Raw genomic sequence first — 24,125 nt, 5'->3', positions numbered from 1 at the left:
AGAACTGGCAATAGATGAATAGTTTTTATTAGACTTCTTGTCTTTTTGACGGTAGCAACAACAAATCGATCTTTGAAATGTCAAAGTCATTTTGACGACTCGAAGTCAAATTTTATTATTTGTGTCTTGATTCTTGAAAATCCAAATAAAAACTGATTAGTGATTACTGAAATCGGCAACCATCGGCAACTGTTCTACACTTTGGAATTTTTTCGTTAGGTATCGAATTGAATACTCTAAATTATTTTATAATTTGATATCTGATACTTTTCTAACTAGTATTCAATAATTTTACTGGTTCGATTTAAAATGTTGGGACGTTGCCTGTATCGTCAAATTTTTACATCATACAAATTCATAACTCGAACTGCTAATCAAAATTTACTTTTGTCTTCGTATAAAGCTTCTGTAACACGTATGTATTAAGGTCTCCTTATTTTTTTGTACTACAAAGACTTGTTTTTGTGTTTTTACAGCTATAAATTGTCAATATGTGTTGTAGCATGTATATTTCACTTTTATTTCAGTTGAAAATAGCACAGTTAATAACTTAGATTTATGTCTTCGTCGCTCATATTCAGAAAAAGCTAAAATAGAAGATGTTATAGTAGATTATGAACATGTTAAAAAAGCAACTGCCAATGATAGAGTGTATATTATTGATGTTAGAGAACCTGATGAAGTAAAAGAGTATGGAAGCATTCCAAACAGTGTGAATATACCCTGTAAGCTATTATAGTATTCTAAGTAAATCTTGTAAAAAGCATGTTATTATACCTATATTTTATTGAATTATCTCTTTATAGTAGGAAATGTGACTCCCGCTTTAAGCACAATGTCTGATGATGAATTTACAAAACTGTATAAAAGGGAGAAACCCTCTGAGAATACAGAAATCATTTTCTATTGTATGATTGGTAAGAGGTCTGGTATGGCTCAGCAAAATGCCATTAACTTGGGATTTAAAAAGTAAGTACAATGTATGTTCATTACATTGTGACATATTACTACAACTAAAAAGACTTGCATATAAAACCTGCACAAACAATATTATCACCAAAAAAAGCATTGTTTTGTTACTGCTTTGTTCAGCCTTTAGTCTTTTTTTTTTAAGTTTGTTTTTCTTACAGTTGATTGTTGTGATTTTAAGAGCTAGCGCGCAAGAGCAACTTTTTTCTCCGCAACTATTTTGTCTCTCCCATCAACTCTATGCGCTAATAAAAAAGTCTCCCGGGAGTTGCGTCCCTACGTGCGCGCACTTTCTTATTAGCCCATAGAGTTGATGGGAGAGACAAAATAGTTGCGGAAACAAAAGTTGCTCTTGCGCGCTAACTCTAACAGTATTCCAACCTTTTTTAGTGCATGATAGCAATGAGATAATCTTTCTTCTAAAAATCTGTATCTTATTTTAATTTCAGTGTAAAGAATTATCTCGGAAGTTGGACAGATTGGGCTCACAAAACACAATAAATGGTTCTATTTGTGTAATTATGAAGAACCATCAATGAATGGTGTTTTAAAATTACAATTGTATATTGTGTATAGATGAGAATTGTAATGTGGTAAATAAATGTATAATCAAAGTCAAACAAGTAAGGTTTCTTAGTAATAAAATATTATAAAAAATTTCAAGAATTTTATTTCTGTCTGCTTGACCAGTCATTCCAGCTGCCCAAATAAGTTTTGGATCTGTAAAGAAAAGGATTCATACATTTGTTGAATAGGTACTACTTTCTAGAAAGTTAAAATACTTCAATATAATCTGTAAGTCAATGAACTTACTTTGAATATCCTAACTTTATTGCTCTGTTTAATGCTTCTGAAGAACGCTGACCAGAACGGCAGTAAAAAATTAGCTCATCTGACGGAGATGGTTTAGGCCTCTGATATTGTTTCTTGAATTCTTCTTCAGACATTGTAGTAAGTGCATCTTGCACGGTATTTACTATAAATTATATTATATTTATATAAATATAAGATGTATAAGTAAAAATACTTCACGTGTACTTCAAATGATAAGCAATAAATTGTGTTTTACAAGCACTTACAAGGTATATTTATGCTCGATGGAATTTTTCCAGTGGATTCGATTTCATCTGGATTACGTACATCGATTATTACTTTCTCTGGTTGATATATAACTTTTAACATGTCTTCGTAACTAACAACTCTAACTGGGTCTACCATTATATCAATATATCAAATTTTTCGATTCCATTATATCAATATATCAAAGTCAAACAAGTAAGGTTTCTCAGTAATAAAAGATTATAAAATATTCCAAGAATTTTATTTCTGTCTGCTTGACCAGTCATTCCAGCTGCCCAAATAAGTTTTGGATCTGTAAAGAAAAGGATTCATACATTTGTTGAATAGGTACTACTTTGTAGAAAGTTAAAATACTTCACTATAATCTGTAAGTAAGTCAACGAACTTACTTTGAATATCCTAACTTTATTGCTCTGTTTAACGCTTCTGAAGAACGCTGACCAGAACGGCAATAAAAAATTAGCTCATCTGACGGAGATGGTTTAGGCCTCTGATATTGTTTCTTGAATTCTTCTTCAGACATTGTAGTAAGTGCATCTTGCACGGTATTTACTATAAATTATATTATAATTAAATATAAGATGTATAAGTAAAAATACTTCACGTGTACTTCAAATGATAAGCAATAAATTGTATTTTACAAGCACTTACAAGGTATATTTATACTCGATGGAATTTTTCCAGTAGATTCAATTTCATCTGGATTACGTACATCGATAATTACTTTCTCTGGTTGATAAATAACTTTTAACATATCTTCGTAACTAACAACTCTAACTGGGTCTACCATTATATCAATATATCAAATTTTTCGATTGAAAACACAACAAACAAAATAGAGAAAATTTTATCTGACACCTCAGATACAAATACAAAACAATCATTTCAACCCGAGATTTCAACCCAAAGAGTATTTCAACCACAGATAACTATATATTAGTCAGAGAACTGATTTGAACATGATCTTTTAAGTTATATCACTTGAACTTTTTTATATCGTTTAAATAATAAAATAATTATTACTAGTACCTAGTATACTACTATTATATTATTACCTATGCCCTAAGACTATGCCTGAACCTGAATAGGTAGGTCAAAAAAATTGAGAAACTGTGAGTACCCTCCCAGAGTGGGTTTATGTAAGACCCACTCTGGGAGGGTACTCAAAGGTCAAGAATTATATCTAATTTTATATTATCACCGCATGCGCATGCTTTTAATTATTATTACGTTGGACAACTGTGGAGCAACATTTACCACACTTCTATGTAATTGCTTTAGAATGATTAGTATTTACGAGATATGTATTAGAATATTAATATTTATTTTTTTACTGCGCTAATTAATCTAGAATCCTGGATGGACTTGATATCTGAATTATTTAAATCATAAGTAGCGAAATTTAACATGTCTAAGCGGAAATGGAAGTCCGTCAAAACTTTTGGCGCGTACTTTTAAATAAAATCCTCTTTTTTGGTTAGTTTTGGCTTGAGCAAATTTGTAAGTTTTGAATTATAAATCTTTTTAATTCTATAAATTAAAAAAACTGTAAGACAGTGCGCGCACGAGCAACTTTGACTCCGCAACAATTTTGTCTCTGCAACTATTTTGTCTCTCCCACCTATGGGCTAGTATGAAAGTGCGCACACGTAGCGACGCAACTCCCCATACAAATTGATGGGAGAGACAAAATAGTTGCGGAGACAAAGTTGCTCGTGCGCGCTCGCTCTAACACCATGCCATTTTGACTTAGAAGTTGGAGCATTTAAAATAATATTGATGTTATTCATATGTTATTTCATCTAATTTGCGCTGTAGCCAAGCATTGCCTATTATATAAAGAGGCAAAATATAATGATTTACCCCATTCTAAATTGACCCTTCCTCTGTTAAATAGCATGTTACACAACATGAATAAGGTAGGGAATGGAATAAAAAACAATATTACAAAAAATAAAAAATTTATTAAAAAAGACAGTCTTACTTTACTAACAATTGGTGATGTACTGTATAAAAAAAGAATTAAAATGATAATCTCTATAGTATTTGAGCATCAAATAAATAAGGTTTCCATTTATGGACTCACATACAAAATTTTAATTATGAAAATATAATTTGAGAATTTAATGAGAGAATTTTCCACAAAATTTGAAACAAGAATATTAATTTAAGTATTTTAAATAAGTTGTGCTGTACATTTGTAACTTGTGTCTTATTAATAAGCTTATTGTGATTATCAATTATTCATCCTTTGAGTAAATATTATATTGTCAATGTAAAATTAATATTTTTGTATATTGTACAAAATATATAAAAATTTCCAGTCCAGACGAACTAGCTTAATTTTCTATACAAATCATGGATTTAATCAGGCACAAAAAATTTCATATTTTGATGCTTTTGAAAATTACTGACCAGAGTTTGGAATGTACTACAGTTAAATGTATAAAATAATAAACCTTAATTCTTAGCCACCTTCTCAAAGTACTTCTTCTTTTCATCTGGATTAGGGATAATCTGAAACAAACAAGCAATAATATTATTAGTAACTGAACATTGAAAATGATGTTAGGACAATTTTATATGCATTAAATATAATAAATTCAACTTACAGTATCTTGTCCAGGTTTCCACCCAGCAGGGCACACCTCTCCATGATTATCTGTGTATTGGAATGCTTGTACTAATCTTAAAGTTTCATCAACTGATCTACCCACAGGCAAGTCATTCATGGTAATCTGTCTCAAAATTCCTTTATCATCAATGATGAAGAGTCCTCTCAATGTGTGTCCTAAATCTTCCAAATATACTCCATAGTCTTTAGCTATTGTGTGAGTCAAGTCACTCAAGAGTGGGATGTTAATTTTACCAAGACCTCCCTCCTTACGTGGAGTATTAATAAAAGCTAAATGAGTAAAATGGGAGTCCACTGAACAGGCAATGACTTCTGTATTTATTTTCTTGAATTCTTCGATTCTTTCGGAAAACGCTAAAATTTCCGTGGGGCATACAAAGGTACTGTAATATAAAAATGTAGTTTTAAAAAGATAAAATTAAATATTTTTAAAAATTTGCTTTTTATATTTTACTTACAAGTCCAGGGGGTAGAAGAAGAATACTACATATTTTCCTTTGAAGCTTGATAGAGATAGTTGTGTGATTTCTCCATTCACAACAGCAGTTGCCTCCCACTCAGGGGCCGGTTTTGAAACTAAAAAATTAATTAGATATGTGCAACTTTAACAATTAATGATTAAAGTAAGTCAAAATTAAATATTTTTTGTATGGGAAATTCAAAACTTACTCATTGCTTTTGTAAATTGTAATTTATGATCAATTCTTCTCGCGCCGCCGGGAAAAACATTGCCGCTACCGAAGGAATAGCACGAATCTGATTCAAAGAGTGTTGAAAAACTTCTAGAAGTGAAGTATATTAGAAAAATAATAGCTATTTCTATAAATTTCATTTTAGAAATTATTAAAAAAATTATGTTTAATCTTATCAATAAAACGAGTTATCAAAAATCGACACGTTAACAAAATAAGAACAGACACACAAACATTCTCAAACATTATCGTAAGTACCTATTTCATTTGTGACATTTGACATTTAGCACAGATGTTGACTTTTGAAAACATGAAACTCCGCTCTACGGGAAAATAATAAGTAACCACAAAACAATTTTTTCTAAGTTATTAATATAATATTATATTAGTATATATTATATAAGTCGATATAAGTAGATACTTTAAGAAAATAGGTTTATTGCTCTGAGATTTTTATGTACCTACCACAGAATATATTCCATAATTTACAAAAGTAGAATCGTAAATTTTCTAAAAATCGTCAAATTAAAAACTGTTTTGTGATTTTTTAATATTATCAGTTAAGTATTTTTATAATAATAAATATTTCATTCGTTCATTATTGTTAATCTCTTATTTATTCATAATAAATTTTAAGAAAAGTAAATATATGAACCGGTTACCGATTTATGTAATTACATTCTATCATTCTATCATATGTCACATCACTACTTCCGTTTGCACTTGCTATCGCAAGCGAGTGTTGTACTTTTTTCGGAGTTTGATGCTTCTTTATTGTTATTATTTTAAAACGTAAAAGAAATGTATTCCTATTCATTTATAAAAGTGTTTCCGTGAGTTTGGTTTTTTACAAGTCCATCGCAAAGACTTGCGGTAAGTTTTTAGTTAAAGTTCCACTCGTCGATCATTATGGCGGTCAGATTACATTAGTGTTTGGCTTAAAGTTTTTCATTTTGAAGAGCAATAGGAATATATTATGCGTCGTCCTAATGAATGGAAATTTCAGATGGACGTACCAGACGAAGGAGTGTTGGACGTGGACTCATTAGCTGACGATGGGTCCGATGAAGAATGTGAAGCTCAGCCTTCTTCAGGTAAGGCATACAAAGTATTGACGTGATAATCGAAACGCTAACGCCGTAGTACTTTCTTGCCAATACTTTTGTTCAGTTATGTGAATGTCGTTCATGTTTTTGCTTTAGTTTATTTACGATTGCTTCTTTTATTTATCTATTATTTACATAGTTTTTTCCTCTTTTGTCGCAAAATTCTACAGATTTTTATGCAGGACCAGCATCAACGCCTACATCATGTGCATCATCTCCAAGGGGCGAAGAGCCAGCATCCCCCCATGCTGCAGTGTCTCAAACTGCATTTTTTCATCAAACATACACACGCCCATTCTTTACATCACGACGAGGACCTGGCAGACCCCGGAAGGAGGGGGTCAAATTGGCGAAAGAGGGCAAAATTGTTAGGAGGTAAGTTATAATTATATATGGATTATGATTATAATATGTTGCACAACTTGTCTTCAACTTTCCATATAGGTATTATGCAGATGCATGCTTTGAAATGATTGTGATACACTGATGAAGAGTGTGAATGTCTAAAAAGCTGAACATACACACATAAAAACATACATAAACCAGCCATTTAATATTTATAACAAAAGTAAAATTATTATTAAAACTTATTTCTTTAGGTATAGAGGCAATGCTGGTACATTAAGAGGTGCAAAACGCCATCGCACTAGTAGAGATGATGCTCTTGATGATATGATGGAAGATGATGATTTTACAATGCCAGCCCCAGAAGAGCCACCTTACACACCAGAAAAATGGTATGTTTTGATATTTCATATTACTTTTTTTAATGAAAGACAAAAAGTTTTAATTTACTTATATCAAATATTTAAATTGTACTTTTACTTTTGATTTTATTTTTAGGCCTGGCAAAGTTTGTGCCTTGTGTAACCTAAGTGAACGCAGTCAGCTAGGACAAGGAGAGATGAAGCAAATACCTTGTAGCGTGGAGGAGGATGGTAACACTACACCAGCTGCAACTTCAGTACCCACTACTCCTACACCCACTACTCCAACTAACTTGCCTGCTGGTTTGGCGTCACCTCCATTAGAAATGTTGGATGCTACTCAACAACAAGCTTTACTACCTTTGAGTAGAAGACAAAAGTCATTTAACAAGTGCAAGTATGTACACTAATGTGTTTTATCCCTTACAACAGTATAGCAATACTTACTGTTTTATTTATTTATACATAAATGTTTTCTTTGATTTAGGACACCATTATACAACATGGAACATACAGATGAATTGTCAATAATTGGACACATGGACTCAGTGGAATTGCCTTCACTAGTGTCTTCAGGAATGCTTTACATTCATCGCTGTTGCCTTGAGTTCAGTCCTCCTTTCCAAGAAGAAGTTGCTGCATCTAGTTCAGAAGAAAATAAAGAACAGTTGGAAGAAGCTAGAGTTAGAGGAATTGTAACAGCAGCGCTTCTGAGAAAGTGTTCATTTTGTCAACGCCATGGTGCTAGTATACCTTGCAAGGTAAGATAATGAAACATTTTCTCTAATAATTTTAACATTTTTATTTTATTCTTTAGTTAATTCCATAATTTTGTTACAGATGAGTTGTAGCAAATACTACCATTTGCCATGTGTTCTTGCTTCTGGAGGATTTATGGACTTCCAAACAAAATCTTCCTTCTGTAAAGACCATTTGTATCAAGCACCCCTTGTGTGTAAGTTGAAACATTATGACGCTATTACCTTAATCAATAAAAATTATATCAATCAATCTACACTGTGTTAGTGCTGTTTCAAGTAAACTTGAATTAAATTTTTCCAAGTTTGTGATCTCATGCTTGCGTATATGTAACATAATACAAAATTCTTCTTTCCTTCAGGCACTGCTGATATTGACTGCAGGACTTGTCGAACAATAGGAGACATGTCCAATCTCATGACATGTGTAATTTGTGGAGGACATTATCATGGCACTTGTGTGGGACTTGCTCAGCTGCCAGGTAGATTTTAAAACTTTTTTATTCTATGTAAAGACTTTTGTACGGCAACCTTTACATCACATATATAAAATACAATTTTGCCAAACAGTTTTACTTATTATTATTATTATAAACTTATTTATTAACTAAACTATGTAAATGACTATTGCTTATTTACATGTCTATAAATACCATGTTTTTTTATCACAATTGATTAAAGTAGTCCTTCCCAACCTTTTCCAAAGGCGGACCCCTAGCGCCACCTTGCCATGATCCGCGGACCCCTTGCGCCAAATTTTCATGATCCACGGACCCCAAAAAAAACTTATTCGCATAAGTCAATTTTTATTACTTAAAAAATTGATTAATTTCTTGCAGTGTTCTTGTATGAAATATCTTAGCCACCCATCATTTGACAAATTATTCCATATTAAAACTGAACAATACAATGTCCGGCCGTCAGAATAGTCTGGTCATTAAGGCTTAGGGGTCCGCGGACCCCAAGTTGGGAAATGCTGGATTAAAGTAAAATGGGTAGAGAAGTTAATACTTACTTACACTAGTAAATATGTACAATTACCATGCAAAAAATTTTACTTCTATAATTTTACACATAGAAAAGTCGATATGAGAGTCAATGTTTTAAGAAGTAATTGTTTACGTTTATCATTAGGAGTGCGCGCGGGCTGGTCGTGCCGCTCGTGCCGCGTGTGCCAGGTGTGCCGCGGCGAGGCGGCGGGCGGCGCGGAGTCGCGCGCCGTCACCTGCGAGCACTGCGACAAGCTGTACCACGCGATGTGCCTGCGCCCCGTCATGGCCACCGTGCCCAAGTACGGCTGGAAGTGCAAGGTGAGTTCCACCTCTAGATTATATGTTTCCAAGCTTTCGTGGTGATTAACTTTAAGATGAAGCTTGTAAAATGTAGAGTTTAATTACAGGAATGTATGAATATGAAAAATACTAAAACATTTGATCTTACAGCACTTTAACAGTCTTACTAATAAAATGTTACCCATTCGCTACGCAATGGATTAGTTATTGCAATAACCTGTCTTGTTTTTATGATTGACGTTTCATGTGAGCAAGAGCAGGACACAGCTATGGTAGAAAATGGTTGAAATTTATCCATTGTTTAACTTTTTATTAGTAAGGCCGTAAGAGTCGCAATTTGAATTAACTTTGTAGAGCATTATAGGAAGTAAGAATTTATTATGAGAATTTGAAATAAATTTAGTATATATTTACAATTCATGGCATTTTAAACAGTACTTAATTATGATACACTACTTTTTTTACTTTGATTTATAATGCTCCAAAGATGATATATCAGACTTATAATATGCCCATTCAGCGTGTATGATTTTACTCAATATTTAAGTCATTACTCGATTAACAGTGTTGCCGCGTATGTTCGGACTGCGGCTCGCGGTCACCCGGCGCCGGACCATCTTCCCGCTGGCATGCGCACTATACCGTGTGCGATTCTTGCTACCAACAAAGGAATAAGGGTTCATGCTGCCCGCTGTGTCGACGGGCTTATCGAGCCGCTGCATATAGAGACATGATACGGTGTACTGCTTGTCGGAGGTAAGGAAATAAAGGGTGTGATTATGTAAGCTTGGTGTGATTATGTAATAAAAACAGTCCATTGAAGTAATCATTTCTCTTTGGAATAAAATTTATTGATCATCTTTTACTTTAGAAACTACAAGTTTTATATATAGGTATAGAAGTTTAGATATGGTTCAAAGTTCTGTAAGAGAAACAGTCTAATTGGAAAACTTCTTTGGAGTAAAATTTGTAAATCTTTTATCAAAGTCAATCTGCCTTAATATGCGATTAATATCTGATTAATTAAGATATAATATTTATAGTAAGCATTAATTTCATATTCTTATTTCTCCCATAGATTTGTTCACGGAATGTGCGATCCGGATGCAGATCCACAGCAGTATAAACAGAAAAAGGATCAAAATCCATCATATGAGTACACATGCCCATTATGCAAAGCGCATATGCAAATGGCATCTAAATCAGGGTGTAAGTATTTTTGGATTATTACAATATTTATGTTCACAATAATAAAAGGTTATTCTTCTTTCTTATACTTAACATATACGTAACTTATAACATATTATTTTGTAGCTTTTGAGGAGGACAACATGGCATCTACATCACAAGATTCCTCATTCGGTGATGAAAATTCACAAGAGCAAGACCCACTTGCAATTGAGCTTAAGGTATTGTTATTGTGATATATTCATTCATAACATTTTAATTACATAAATAAATTCTGGAGTGCTAATATATAATTTTGTTTTTTTTTTTTTCAGTCGGATGTAGGATTGGGTAAAGGCAAACCATTTTCGGTATCATCAAAGGTTGCAAAGAAGAAAATTGGTGGTTTTAAATTAAAAGGCGGGTTTCCTCCGGCCGGCAAACTAGGATTTCAGAAACGTCAACGCTCAGTACTTGAGTTTGGTAGGAAGAGGGGATCGAAGCCGAAAATGCGAGGAGTTTTCGGAGTACCAGGATTGGGTCTCCAGAGACCACAGGCACCAGATAATAAGACGCCTGAAGATGATCCAGGTAAAATATATTTCTACAGCATTGACATACAATAATGAACTCACAATCATACTCAAAAATTGTCGGAAACAAAACTCTTCCTATCCATCTTTTAGGCAGAGTTTTCTAATGAGTGTATAATTATGACATTCAATAGCTGTTTATAGTATGCTAATGCTTTTTTTTACATGCAGCATAAAATCTTAAAATATATAAATCTTGTGTCACAATGTTTGTCCTCAATGGACTCCTAAACCACTTAACCGATTATAATAAAATTCGCACACCATGTGCAGTTCGATCCAACTTGAGAGATAGGATAGTTCAAACATGTAGGTACCACGGGCGAAGCCGGGGCGGACCACTAGTATATTATATTAATCTTCATTCATTTCGTTATTTGTAGGGGTCGAAAATAAGTTAGTCCTATGTTCAAGTAAGGACAAATTTGTGCTGACTCAAGATTTATGTGTTATGTGCGGTGCTATTGGAACTGATTCGGAAGGATGTCTTATTGCTTGCGCGCAGTGTGGACAGACGTATCATCCTTACTGTGTTAATATTAAGGTAAGCTGAAGAGCTATTTAAAATATAGGATGAAATGTAAAGGGTAGTTTTTTAGATAGATCTAGTTAACTAGATTTTTCCTTTTTGTTAATGTTTTTAATTTTTTTTTAATAAAATTAAATGTGGAAAGCACATTTACAACTGTATAATGACTGTAAAATTTGATTTTTTTCATCTTTTATAGTAGTACATATAAGTAAATGAGTCTGAATATATTATGTAATAAAAAAAAATCCACATTCAGTCAACCTTCAACTATTTCTGGGGCAATACAACTTCTACATAAAATTTCGTAATTTCCATGTAAATTGAATTTCTATAAATAATGATAAGTAATTAGAATTTGTGTTTTTTTTTTACCAACAGGTATCGCAAGTGATAGTGTCCCTTGGCTGGCGTTGCCTGGACTGCACGGTATGCGAAGGCTGCGGTTCGCGCGGAGACGAAGGTCTTCTCGTACTATGTGATGATTGTGACACCGCGTGGCATACATACTGTGCGCGGCCGCAGCTGGCTGACGTGCCGCGGGGCGCGTGGCGCTGCGAGCGCTGTCGGCGCTGTCTCGTGTGCGGGACGAGGGATACGCAGCTGTGGTGTGATAACTATACGGGTAAGTGAGCGCTACAGCGGATGGAGGGGTTGGATTGTGTGCATTATGTGGTTTTGTAATTATTTAGTGATAGAGCACTGTCGGCGCTGTCTCGTGTGCGGAACGAGGGATACGCAGCTGTGGTGTGATGACTATACGGGTATGTGAGCGCTGCAGCGGTTGGATTGTGTGCGTTATGTGGTTTTGTAATAGTGATAGAGCGCTGTTGCTGAGATGATTTGAATTGTAAATATATTTTAAGCAGCAATTGTTTCAAATTTTGACAAGTTTATTTAGTCCATTTATATTAGTCCAAATTTGGGTTTTATTGATAAAACATTATTTATTACTTTAATACCTACCAGAAACCTTATTTACAGAAGAATATATAAATAAGGTAAATATAAAAAAAGATGTAAATTTTGTCCTAAAATAAAAATGCTATTTGTACAGAATGCGCGCCGTGTGCGTCACTAGTGATGTGCTGCGTGTGCTCAGAGCCGTACTCGGACGGCGAGCTGATCATACAATGCGTGCCGTGCGCTCGCTGGCTGCACGCCGCGTGTGATAACATACGCAGTGAGGCGGATGCGGAACTGTGCTGTCGTGCTGGGTAAGTGTTTTATTTTATTACTAGCTGTGCCGCGCGGTTTCACCCGCGTGACTCTGTGGCGTGATGATATATAGCATATAGCCTTTCTGGATAAAAGTTCTTTGGCATATCACTATAAATTATGATGTTACATATGTAATTTGTAAAATTAAGGTTGATGTTCCGACCGTCCCTCCATACATTTTTGATTACCTCTAAACACTTAACACAGACACTATTTCTTTAAAACTAATCATTTTATCACTTCTCTATAATGAAATGTGTGCGCGTTCGACCTTTTTAATCAATAATTTACAATATTTACTTAGAAAAACAACAGTAAAATACCGGAAAAATTTGACACTTCTACAGTAGTGTGCGTGACTTTTGCCAAGCGAAACACGACATAAAGCACGACATCTAGCGCATAGACTATATACTTATTACAGATCTAGCGCGTCAATGTCTAAACGAAAGGCGATGTTTAGACATTGACGCGCTAGATGTCGTGCATTCGCGTTCGTTATCTTATGCATAATGAGCATAATTCTAATAAATCAAAGTTCTGTGTAAAAATTGAGTAATTTCATTTCCAATCGTTCAAAGAAAATAACAATAAAATAAAATAAAACTAATGACCTTAGAAACTATGTTTTTTTTTATTTATTACTCATTATTGTTCGTCCGTCGTAGGTCTGTAAACTGTATTGTACACTGAAGGTAAATGGTACTGTAGGTACTTTAGTTCGGCGTCGTCGCTCGTCGGCTTGATATAAAATTACATTCTTGATTTCATTGACACGCGCTATGATTTGCGCGCGGAATTTCTTGTGTTGTGAATTTATTTTTGTATGCTATGCATTTTAATTGATTCAAATTGCAATGTTTCTCTAGTATGCATTTGAGACTATATTGTAAATTGTAATAATTGATCGTGGGTATAGTAATTAATTATTCTAATAACGCAATTAGTAATATATGTATTTTCGGTGGGATTCAAAACAAAAAATTGGCCCGTGATTTTTATGAAATTTCACCACATTGCAAATCACATCAATCATAGTTCATACACATGTATGACGAAAGTGATTAGTATTGTGGCTAACATTGACTCATCAGTTCATCACTGAAACCAGTGATAAATCAGTACCTATATCATATTGTGTTTGAATATTTTTAAACAATGATATAAGTATACAATTATTATAAATCGGTAAACTATCAAAGTAATCACAAACTTGCAAACATTGGTAAAATGTCCAGTAGTTTATGAGCCTATTCATTACAATCAAACAAACAAACAAAGTTTTCCTCTTTATAATATTAGTGTAGACAAACACTATGAATACGATCACGAATGCAAATTCGGGGATTTTCTAATTATTGCTAAATAATAATTGAATTCGTTTTGAAATACTCTATAATTTTTAGTGTATAAATAGACATTTATAATGTGGTGCTCATTTTTTTTGTACTGCTAACGCTATTGTAGGTACCTATTTTCGTTGTTTTATTTCAAGTGAACACGGCCATACAATTTCGTCACGAGCCGCCTATGATTGTAGGTACTTTTGTTAGGCTCCTTCGTCGTCCGCGTCGGCTCGAAAGTTCTTGATTTCATTGTCACGCGCTATGATTTGCGCGCGGATTTTCTTGTGTTGTGAATTTATTTTTGTATTATTATTATTTTTTATTTATTTTTTTATTTTATTGATTCAAATAAAATATTTCACTAGTATGCATTTGAGACTATATTGTATTATGTATAATTTATCGTAGGTATAGTTATTCTTATAACGCAGTTATATTTTCGGTGGGACAATTTGACCCGTGATTTTTCTGAAATATCACCACGTTGCAAATCACATCAATCATACACACGTATGACGAAAGTATAGTGGCTATAATTGACTCATCAGTTCATCACTGAAACCAGTGATAAATCAGTACATATATCATATTTTATTGTGTTTGAATATTTTTTAAACAACGATATATACAATATTATTATAAATCGGTAAACTACCAAAGTACTTCCGAATTTTCAGACAGACAAACAAGTAGTTTGAACACGCAGTTTTCTTATACTAGTAGCAAAAATCAAAACCATAATATTATGTTTCCCTACTATATTTTACTAAAAGTCGAGTGCGTCGAAATCGTAAATAATAATATGTTTTTCACCTTCCTGGTTATTTTCCCATAGTAAATAGTGTTTTAGGTTTGTTGTTGTAGGTAGGAATAATAATAATTATTCTTACATGTTGGTTATGAAATGTATATTGAAATAATTTACTTTTACAAATCATTAGTGATATAAGTTTTGAGTGAAAATGCTTGGATCAGCATAATATTATATGGTACTTCAAATACATGTTTTGATAAAAAAAACAATAGTGTAATAAAATAAAACTGCGTTTTATTGTAATCAATGTTGACAATTTTAAATTCCAAAATTATTGATCAATAAAATAGTTTACACCAACAAATATAACTTTTATTTTTATAACAATCGTTCATAATATAAACCGTAGCAGGTGGCGTTTTGAAGTTCTGTCTACTCATACAGAAAAATGGAAAACTTGTTTTTTTTGTAAACAATTTATTACTCATGTTGTTTGGCAACTCGAAGCGTGGTCGTCCGTCGTAGGTACTTTTGTTCGGCGTCGCGTCGTCGTCCGCGTCGGCTTGATATAAAACATTCTTGATTTCATTGACACGCGCTATGATTTGCGCGCGGAATTTCTTGTGTTGTGAATTTATTTTTGTATGCTATGCATTTTAATTGAATCAAATTGCAATATTTCTCTAGTATGCATTTGAGACTATATTGTAATAATTGATCGTGGGTAGGTATAGTAATTAATTATTCTAATAACGCAATTATATTTTCGGTGGGATTCAAAACAAAAAATTGGCCCGTGATTTTTATGAAATTTCACCACATTGCAAATTATATATTATACAATTACAATTACAATTATTATAAATCGGTAAACTATCAAAGTAATTACAAACTTGCAAAATATGCTTTTCCGAATTTTCAGACAGACACACAATTTTATTAGTTTGTTTTAGCAAAGTAGGTACCTATACCTATACGCTTACGTCGCGCGTCGCGTATCGAAAACGGTGCGCCCAGAAACAAACATACCTAATTCAGTTACAATCCTTTTTTTGTTCCGTAATTTATTGTATTTATTCTAATACGATTTTTTTTATTCGTCGGCCAGTTCTACTAGGTATAAAAAGATAAAATTGAAATATAATTATTGTAGCGACAGCCATATTATGTTACTATGTTTTCGTAAATATGTTTTTCACCTTCCTGGTTATTTTCACATAATCTTATCTTATATATAAAAATGAATCGCAAAATGTGTTGGTAAGCGCATAACTCGAGAACGGCTGAACCGATTTCGATCATTCTTTTTTTATTATATTCCTTGAAGTACGAGGATGGTTTTTATGTAGAGAAAACGTAAATATTATGTACCACGGGCGAAGCCGGGGCGGACCGCTAGTATATATATATAAATGAATCGCAAAATGTGTTGGTAAGCGCATAACTCGAGAACGGCTGAACCGATTTCGATAATTCTTTTTTTATTATATTCCTTGAAGTACGAGGATGGTTCTTATGTAGAGAAAACGTAAACATGTACCACGGGCGAAGCCGGGGCGGACCGCTAGTCTTATATATAAAAATGAATCGCAAAATGTGTTGGTAAGCGCATAACTCGAGAACGGCTGAACCGATTTCGATAATTCTTTTTTTATTATATCCCTTGAAGTACGAGGATGGTTCTTATAGCTAGAGAGCTAGTTAGTTTAGTTTTAGTGCAGTGGCAGTGTAAATGTTGTTGTTGAGGTTATGTAAATTTAACACTTTAGTTAACTACCAAGATATAAAGAAATGAGGATAGGACACAATAACTATTGGTTGAGGTATTTATAAACTCATAATATACTTTAAAAAAAATCACGTTTTAATAAATTTCTAGAATTAAATTAGAACAGCTGATTCAAAATAGCCTAAAAAATCTTAATAATAATAATTACGCTTCACAGCAAGAAGAAATGTACCATATGTACCCGCACAAAGTCGATATTGTGTTGCCTACCGTTCGACTCAATGGCTAGGGTTGTAACTACCTTTAATAATTATTACCAAACTAATAAACCGAGTGATGCGAAATAACCATAATTCTTTTAGAGTTTGATAAAATGATCAGGCAGGTATTTTCTTTAATCCTCTGAATTCTCGGTTACTAAATTGTATCGTTGAAATTATTCTTAATCGCGTAAATTTAATAAATAATCATATGGAAAACACTTTTCATTTGTTTTTTTACTTTCACGCCCAACTACTATACAATAATTACGTTGTTTCGGTATTTTGACGAGAAAACGCAGGAAACATCCGTTGTATCATTTTAGATAGATTGTATATTTTGTATCTGTAGAATTGAAATCAAAGCTATGTATATGTTGTCTCCATTCTTTTCTTATCGGATTGTTGATCCCAATGCGAATGCGTCACTTAAATTTTATAAAAGACAATTAAGAACATCAAAAATAAAGTGATACGTAAATATTTCACAGTGCAATATATTATGTAATTAATAATAATTATATATTTATGAAAAAATAATTACATCAGATTTAATAATAGCAATTGTTTTGAATGTACATAATATGAATAAATGATTACATCATAATAGTAATAATCACAATTGTTTTATTTCCCATTTGTTGCAACCCTAGCATATTTTCATGTAGCAGCAGAAGTACCTACACTGGCGGCGCGGCGGCATCGTGCGACATCAAAGGCATTGCCTTACTAGGTAAGTTTATAATGACTCATTTCTTTTATTATATAATTTACGTTTTACTTTTACAGAATCCGATTCAATGGATTATGAAGACGAGTCACACAACGCCATACGATAGTGATGATGAATGAACATTTCAATAAATGCATGCGTGTTTTTTTATGTTGTTTTGTAATTGTTAATTGTTTCTTAAATAAAGAAATAAACTAAATATTTAAATGATGATTTGTTATTTGCAACACAACTTTATATTTGAGATTCTTTACAAATGTATATTTAGTTTTGTATCATCAAATTTATAAATTTTATTCCATAGTTTTCAAAATTAAATGTAAATGACCATAAAAACATTAATAAAGTAAATCATTGATGTAAGGTCAGGGAACGTAATACATATATACATCTGACCATGTAGAAGCTAAGTCTTGTTGACTGCTGAAGTCTGTAAAGTTTTGTTGTCTGCTGAAGTCTGTACGCAATGAAAATGTCTGCCGTTTCGAAAATAAGTTTTTAAGACCCTAATAAATAAAATATATGAATGGCAGATCTGGTCAAATACTTTCAAAATTGTATTTTTTTCAGCACTTTCATAAGTGTCTGCCAGAATGTTATCCGCGTGATAATGGTCTGCCATTGTTATTTTCCGATAGTAATAATAATCTATTTTCAAATATCAAAATGGCAGACGTGGTCAAATGGTTTCAAAGTTCGCCAAAAATTTCCACCTGTCTTACCTAAGCGCGCGCCCCGTCCACCACTCTGGGCTTAGTGACTCCTCATCTCATGTATAGTAGGTATAGGGGAATCAACACACAAAAATCCAGGTCTGGTCAAATACATACAGGTAGCTTTGCGCTAGCTCTCTAGCTATTACTTCTTATGGAGAGAAAACGTAAACATGTACCACGGGCGAAGCCGGGGCGGACCGCTAGTAAATAATAAAATAATAAATAGTGTATTGGATTTGTTATTGTATCTTGTATACCTACGAATAATTATTCTTACGTCTTGTTGGGAAATGTTCAAATACCTACCTATTGAAATAATTTACTGTTACAAATCATTAGTGTTATTAGTTTTGAGTGAATAGGCATGGATCAGAAATTCAGAATATAATATGCTACTAACTACTCAAATACATACATGTTTACACAACAAACACCACTGACCTCTATAACTATAAGTTATAGAGGTCAGTGACCGTCAGTGACAAACACTATGGATACATACGCTCGCGAATGCAAATTCGGTGATTTACTAATTATTGATACCTAGTCATTGAATTCGTTTTGAAATAGCCTGTACTTTGTAATTTTTAGTGTTATAGACATTTATAAAATGTGGTGCTCATTTTTTTGTAATAAATCATCCCGAACGCTATTGTATTTTCGTTGTTTTATTTCAAGTGAACACCTATACAATTTTGTCACGAGCCGCCTCTGGCCTCTGGGTGAAATAAACAAGTCAAATGATTTTTGTTCTAATTGTATTTTGGTAGTAGTTTGTTTAGAATTTACATTACCATTGTTTAATTTTTATTTTGTATTTGCAGTAAAATAAAAAGATGAAAAACTTCATTAGGTATATTGTACGACACCTCACTCTGAATCGCGCTAGCGAAATTTTTTCGTTACAGAGCACATATACAACTTTCGGACAATCTTCATTGAGGCCGGCCGGCAAATCGAGTATGTCGAGAAACTTCACTTATTCGATGGAGGTATTCTACCTTCCTTCCTCCACAGTTGTGGGACCCCGACGTGCATTGAACACGCAGCTTTCTGATACTAGTAGCTAAAATCAAAACCACAGATATGTCTGTGATCAAAACCATATTAATATTTTTACCTATTATTTTACTAAAAGTCGAGTGCATCGAAATCGTAAATATGTTTTTCACCTTCCTGGTTTTTTTTCCATAGTAAATAGTGTTTTTGATTTGTTGTTGTATGAATAATTATTCTTACTTGTTGGTTATGAAATGTATTTTGAAATAATTTACTTTTACAAATCATTAGTGATATTAGTTTTGAGTGAAAATGCTTGGATCAGCATAATATCATATTTGCTACTTCAAATACATGTTTTGATAAAAGAAAAACAATAGTGTAATGTAGGTAATAAAATAAAACTGCGTTTTATTGTAGGTAATCAATTTTGACATTATTTATTTCCCAAAATTACAATAAAATAGTTTACGCCAACAAATATAACTTTTATTTTTATAACAATCCTACTTCCTACTAATGCGAAAGTTCATACATGTTTCAAAAGAAAAACTTTTACTTTTACTATTATTTCAATTTATCCGGTTTAATTAAGACTTAATATTGATACATATGATCATTATAAATACAAATAGGAATTAACAATATAACGAATACGTGGCACAACTAAAATTTTACCGATACCACCCGTGGTCATTCTCCTTTTGTAACAGGACATTTGTAACAGGATGGCGGTTCTACAACGAAAAAAGAAAAATGATGGTCAGAACGCTGATACCGGATACCTTAAGATACTGTAATATAAAATATTACTAGATTAGATAAAATATTATAGGTAGTATCTTCACCGTGTGTGACGCGCTTTACATTCACGCCATCTAGAGTTAAATCTTTATCATTTTTGTATACGTCTGTGTGTGTAAACGACCCTGTATGCAATGACAGATGTTAAAACGCATAATTTTACCGAATTGGGTGGATTTTAAGGCAATGATATAACATATTTCAATAAAATATAATATTCAGTAACCGCCATGACTATTCCTAGGTTTGATGACTATTCCAATTACGCAAAAACTCAAATAAACTAGAAATGTAGAATTCAGCGCCATCTAGCGGGATATTGGCTGGGAACAGATCGTTGCAATCACCTTAAATTGTAAAACTGACAAGATTAAAAAGAGCAACTATGGAGTTTCTTGCCGATTCTTCTCCGTAGATACTGCTTTCCGAATCGGTGGTAAATGTTAAAAATATGTATCTATGACGTTTCAAAAGTGCTTCTAGAAGAAGTCTCATTTAATAAATAAATGTTTGAGTTTGAGTTTGAAATAGGCTATCTAACACCGAAAGAATTTTTCAAATTGGACCAGTACTTCCCGAGATTAGCGCGTTCAAACAAACAAACAAACATAGAGATAAACAAATTGTTCTGCTTTATAATATTAGTATAGATGTGATAAAAATTGCTACAAAAAAAGAGCATTAGTCCCGAGCACACGTGTCAGAAGTGAAACATCTTTGGCAAGATTCAGAGATACCAACGTCGCCTTAATCCATGACGTGGTGGTATTGACATGAAGCGACCCAACGCGCCTCAAGAAGTTCACTTCAAAAATGCCATAGATTTGGCTACAATATTGAATTCTTGTTTAAGTTGTAATTATTATTTTTTCTAAAAATTTTCATTGATGTATTTAAAAAAATAGTCTCTTATAAAACTATAAACATATATTCTTATAAATACAACACCTAATCTCTATTTTCAATACAGATACAAGTGCGGGCTCTGCCGCGGTCGCGACATACCGCCGCCGCACTTAGCGCGCGCAATCGAACCGGCTAACTCGCACAACTCAAGTTCATCCAAACCCGCTGGACGTTTAACCGCTCTAGCATTAGGATTAGCCGGAGAATACTATGTTGATGACGTGTGTCTATCACAACGAGGGGCCCATCATATGAAGCAATTAGAGGCGGAGTTAGGAGTTACGCATACGCGCCGCAAGAGGCGCTTCAAGCATGAAAATACGGAGAAGGACGCCGGTGAGTAATGTTGTGTTTAGTGGTTTTTGTATAGTGTTGTAATTGTATGTGTTGTTGTGTTTAAGTTATATGTTTTGATTTATTTTATTTGGATTGTAAAATGTACATGTGTGTAAAATTAAAAATTCATTTGAAGTGTACGCCAATTTTTTTATTATAAAATGTATTATTTACGTGTAAAGTGTTGGTAGCTCAGACAAATTGCATGAATATTTCAATTTTTTTATATTATAATTTTTAATATCAATTTTTTTTTTAATTTAATTAGTAACAGTAAACTGATGCAATATTAGATAAACTGATTAAATATTAATAATATGGGGTTATTATTTACTTATGTAAAAGCATTATTATATTTATGTATATTCATTATGTTTATCTATATCTAGTATATAAGTATTATATTATGTTTGTCTAATGTGGGTGTTTTTGTTGGACGCTGGCTTTTGGATTAGAAATAATGGCATCTATTGAAACAGTGGTTCAGAACTCTGAAGCAGATGGGGGCGATGACACCAAGCCCGACACTACGGCGGAAGTTAAAGAAGAACCAGGTATGAAATAACAATTTTTTTTTTCTAGAATATGTACACAACTTATGAATTCAGTTTATGGTAAAACCAAAAAGAGCTCTTTGCTTCGTCAATTCATTATGTTTTTACTTTTTTGGTTACTTGTAAATTCTTGTTAATATTTTTTTGCATGAAATTTTAAAAAATTGTATTTATTTCTATAATAATGAAGATGAATGCTTGTTTTTCATTATTAAATTATTATTTTTCGGAAATAGTAGATTTACAACCCTAACGGGGTTTTAACCAATCTCTTCACAACATTTAGGCTTATCCACGAACGCCAATCTCAAAGAGGGCATCCTATGGAACGTGGCCAATGATGGCCCAGTACCAGAAGGCTTTACCATCTACACTACAGACTCTGGTCTAACTGTGTTGCGAAGGAAAAGGCAAAGGAACTTGAACAAGCTCGGTATTGGCGGGTTTGTTGTGCGACAAAGACAGACGACGAAAGCGCAGAATGAGGATGAAAAAGAGGGGGATGGTACGCAACATTCGGGAGGTGAGTTGGAAATTGCTTTTTATTATTATGTAAATGTAATTTTTTTCTATGAACACGGAATAAGGGCATAGCTGATGCGTTGTGTGCTTAAAATGCCGTAATGTACGAGTCCGAATGCTGTAGATTCAATAGCATTATGAATATTTATTTTAATGCATATATTAGATTAATATGGTTTCTTGGTATACTGCTTTCTCTATTTCTATTATTATGTACTTACATTTTTTTATATATTTATAACAGAATCACCGAGTAACAAGCGAAAACCGAGACGCAAACCCCGCTCTAAGCTGATGGAACAATTTCCCTCATACATGCAGGAAGCTTTCTTCGGAAAAGATTTATTAGAGCCGGCGAAACCAGCAGGTAATTTAAATATTTCTTGTGCATAGTAAGTTTTTGTATTTTTACATTGACAAAAATATATTGTGGTGTTAAAATTGCTTTCTTTGTTAGAACAATATTGTAAGAAATTACTCGCGAGGCTAGGTTAAATATTAGTTTGAAATGTAATAAGAATGTACTGCGATTCTATACAACTGCCTAATTGATGTAGGCAGTTGATAACAAATCACAGCAAGTCAACGACTATTAATAAAGTGAGGGTAGTTGGGTCAAACGTCGTATAAACAACGTCTAGGCCCCTAGGCACGATTCGTACGAATGGGCCACGAGTCAAAGGAAGGCGGCATTTTATAGTATTCGACGGTTAGCATTTTCTGACAGGAAATAGTGACAACTATAATGATAACTACTCATCCACAAAAACATTAAATCAAAAGTTTAACAATATGTATATTTATTATTCAGGTGAAGAAGGCGCCCGGTCACCCGAATTAGGTGCGTTGGATAATTCAGATTCGGACGGCGAGGACGTAATGGCGGCATTGTGCGCGTATGCAGAGCGGGACGCTACCGCTTGTATCTCGCTTTCGCAGGTACTGTAATACCGTAATCGTAGTGATTGGCTGGCTTACTTAGTACTAGTGTTTATTATTTTTTTGTTATCAAAGAATTTTTCGTCGTCCTAGGAAATAAATTGTAAGCTGAACTGGTAAAATTGTTTTTAAATATAAGTTAGGATATATGGATTGTATATGTAAAAAATATCTAATAACAGTAAATAATTTTGAAGTTTCTTATTGAGTTCACTTCCGTTGAAATTAAGAAATTGTATTCCTATTTAATATTCGTAAATAACAGACATATAATGTCAATTTGTTTTTTCAATGGTGTAGGAGGAAGTAGAAGTACTAACTTCCCTTAAACCAAAAGAAGAGAAGGATGATTTATCAAACGCAATGGGCCTCGATGGGAACATAAAAATAAAGACTGAAGGTACTGAAGATGGCCAATTGAAGCATACCGAAGATTCTACAGCACTCAAAAATGCTATACTGGGACCGCATCATGCGGAGATCGAACAAGCGCCTGCAAGCACTGATGGGGTCGCGCCAGTGCCACCCAAAACTGAACCTAATACAGGTGTGTTTTGGGTTTAATTTGCTATTACTAATGATGACAATTTTAGTCTAAGTTCAAACTTGCAGAAGTAAACTTTTCATGGTCACAATTTATTGTACTTATTAAAATTATCGTCATTGCATTTAATCATGTTTAGAGGAAAATATCTATTTGCTGTTACAAAAAAAAAGAAACAATAAATTAAATCAGTTCAAAAGGATAGCTAGCATATACGAATATAATAATTACAAT

General features: G+C 33.2%; 5 protein-coding genes across 6 annotated transcripts in view; 2 read left to right on the top strand and 3 right to left on the bottom strand.

Annotated features, from left to right (window-relative positions):
- The first annotated feature begins 146 nt into the window (after positions 1-146).
- LOC149905346 (rhodanese domain-containing protein CG4456-like) lies at positions 147-2,278 on the top strand. 2 transcript variants are annotated; one of them, XR_016457144.1, is made up of 5 exons: positions 147-415; positions 528-725; positions 807-969; positions 1,419-1,597; positions 2,250-2,278. XR_016457144.1 is itself a non-coding variant. In XM_090106235.1 (4 exons), exons 1-4 carry the CDS (start codon positions 310-312, stop codon positions 1,468-1,470), a joined length of 519 nt encoding a protein of 172 aa, XP_089962361.1. In that variant the 5' UTR covers positions 147-309; the 3' UTR covers positions 1,471-1,614. The 2 variants fall into 2 exon arrangements, 1 of the variants encoding a protein (XP_089962361.1); XM_090106235.1 differs by lacking the exon at positions 2,250-2,278 and having other exon boundaries at positions 1,419-1,614.
- Positions 1,599-2,202, bottom strand: LOC149905347 (thiosulfate sulfurtransferase/rhodanese-like domain-containing protein 3). The gene is made up of 3 exons (XM_090106237.1): positions 2,049-2,202; positions 1,783-1,945; positions 1,599-1,689 (listed from the first exon to the last, which is right to left on the bottom strand). The coding sequence occupies exons 1-3, from the start codon at positions 2,185-2,187 to the stop codon at positions 1,638-1,640; spliced, it is 354 nt and encodes a 117-aa protein (XP_089962363.1). The 5' UTR covers positions 2,188-2,202; the 3' UTR covers positions 1,599-1,637.
- LOC149905345 (thiosulfate sulfurtransferase/rhodanese-like domain-containing protein 3) lies at positions 2,269-2,952 on the bottom strand. Its single transcript, XM_090106236.1, has 3 exons — positions 2,701-2,952; positions 2,439-2,601; positions 2,269-2,341 (listed from the first exon to the last, which is right to left on the bottom strand). Exons 1-3 carry the CDS (start codon positions 2,837-2,839, stop codon positions 2,290-2,292), a joined length of 354 nt encoding a protein of 117 aa, XP_089962362.1. The 5' UTR covers positions 2,840-2,952; the 3' UTR covers positions 2,269-2,289.
- Positions 2,953-3,993: 1,041 nt separating this feature from the next.
- Prx4 (Peroxiredoxin 4) lies at positions 3,994-5,610 on the bottom strand. Its single transcript, XM_090106215.1, has 4 exons — positions 5,354-5,610; positions 5,143-5,260; positions 4,662-5,067; positions 3,994-4,566 (listed from the first exon to the last, which is right to left on the bottom strand). Exons 1-4 carry the CDS (start codon positions 5,514-5,516, stop codon positions 4,510-4,512), a joined length of 744 nt encoding a protein of 247 aa, XP_089962341.1. The 5' UTR covers positions 5,517-5,610; the 3' UTR covers positions 3,994-4,509.
- Positions 5,611-6,110: 500 nt separating this feature from the next.
- The window catches only part of LOC149905343 (uncharacterized), a 45,276-nt gene continuing 27,261 nt past the window's right edge, over positions 6,111-24,125 (top strand). Inside the window, exons 1-22 of the mRNA XM_090106217.1 lie at positions 6,111-6,249; positions 6,383-6,470; positions 6,653-6,857; positions 7,082-7,219; positions 7,326-7,586; positions 7,677-7,950; positions 8,030-8,144; positions 8,310-8,429; positions 9,082-9,257; positions 9,805-9,995; positions 10,318-10,448; positions 10,554-10,648; positions 10,742-10,997; positions 11,383-11,543; positions 11,910-12,153; positions 12,586-12,745; positions 21,061-21,332; positions 21,812-21,886; positions 22,173-22,409; positions 22,653-22,775; positions 23,220-23,347; positions 23,648-23,894. Of these exons, the coding sequence (XP_089962343.1) occupies positions 6,383-6,470; positions 6,653-6,857; positions 7,082-7,219; positions 7,326-7,586; positions 7,677-7,950; positions 8,030-8,144; positions 8,310-8,429; positions 9,082-9,257; positions 9,805-9,995; positions 10,318-10,448; positions 10,554-10,648; positions 10,742-10,997; positions 11,383-11,543; positions 11,910-12,153; positions 12,586-12,745; positions 21,061-21,332; positions 21,812-21,886; positions 22,173-22,409; positions 22,653-22,775; positions 23,220-23,347; positions 23,648-23,894 (3,697 nt within the window). The 5' untranslated portion in view covers positions 6,111-6,249. The remainder of the gene's footprint in view (positions 6,250-6,382; positions 6,471-6,652; positions 6,858-7,081; positions 7,220-7,325; positions 7,587-7,676; positions 7,951-8,029; positions 8,145-8,309; positions 8,430-9,081; positions 9,258-9,804; positions 9,996-10,317; positions 10,449-10,553; positions 10,649-10,741; positions 10,998-11,382; positions 11,544-11,909; positions 12,154-12,585; positions 12,746-21,060; positions 21,333-21,811; positions 21,887-22,172; positions 22,410-22,652; positions 22,776-23,219; positions 23,348-23,647; positions 23,895-24,125) is intronic.

Source organism: Colias eurytheme, chromosome 10, assembly GCF_061535395.1.
Source record: "Colias eurytheme isolate Ceu_HAF_F1 chromosome 10, ilColEury1 Martin Lab GWU primary, whole genome shotgun sequence".
NCBI classification, from domain to species: domain Eukaryota; kingdom Metazoa; phylum Arthropoda; class Insecta; order Lepidoptera; family Pieridae; genus Colias; species Colias eurytheme.
The sequence above is the reverse complement of the archived record's forward strand: the minus strand, read 5'-3'. Positions and strand labels throughout refer to the sequence as shown.

Coding starts and splice junctions, on each gene's coding strand:
- LOC149905347 (XM_090106237.1), bottom strand. CDS start 2,187: ATGGTAGACCCAGTTAGAGTTGTTAGTTACGAAGACATGTTAAAAGTT. Junction 1,946..2,048: donor ATCGAGCATAAATATACCTT/GTAAGTGCTTGT, acceptor TATAATTTATAG/TAAATACCGTGCAAGATGCA. Junction 1,690..1,782: donor ATAAAGTTAGGATATTCAAA/GTAAGTTCATTG, acceptor TTTTCTTTACAG/ATCCAAAACTTATTTGGGCA.
- LOC149905345 (XM_090106236.1), bottom strand. CDS start 2,839: ATGGTAGACCCAGTTAGAGTTGTTAGTTACGAAGATATGTTAAAAGTT. Junction 2,602..2,700: donor ATCGAGTATAAATATACCTT/GTAAGTGCTTGT, acceptor TATAATTTATAG/TAAATACCGTGCAAGATGCA. Junction 2,342..2,438: donor ATAAAGTTAGGATATTCAAA/GTAAGTTCGTTG, acceptor TTTTCTTTACAG/ATCCAAAACTTATTTGGGCA.
- LOC149905346 (XM_090106235.1), top strand. CDS start 310: ATGTTGGGACGTTGCCTGTATCGTCAAATTTTTACATCATACAAATTC. Junction 726..806: donor AAACAGTGTGAATATACCCT/GTAAGCTATTAT, acceptor ATCTCTTTATAG/TAGGAAATGTGACTCCCGCT. Junction 970..1,418: donor ATTAACTTGGGATTTAAAAA/GTAAGTACAATG, acceptor TTTTAATTTCAG/TGTAAAGAATTATCTCGGAA.
- Prx4 (XM_090106215.1), bottom strand. CDS start 5,516: ATGAAATTTATAGAAATAGCTATTATTTTTCTAATATACTTCACTTCT. Junction 5,261..5,353: donor ACAATTTACAAAAGCAATGA/GTAAGTTTTGAA, acceptor TTAATTTTTTAG/TTTCAAAACCGGCCCCTGAG. Junction 5,068..5,142: donor TTCTTCTACCCCCTGGACTT/GTAAGTAAAATA, acceptor TTTATATTACAG/TACCTTTGTATGCCCCACGG.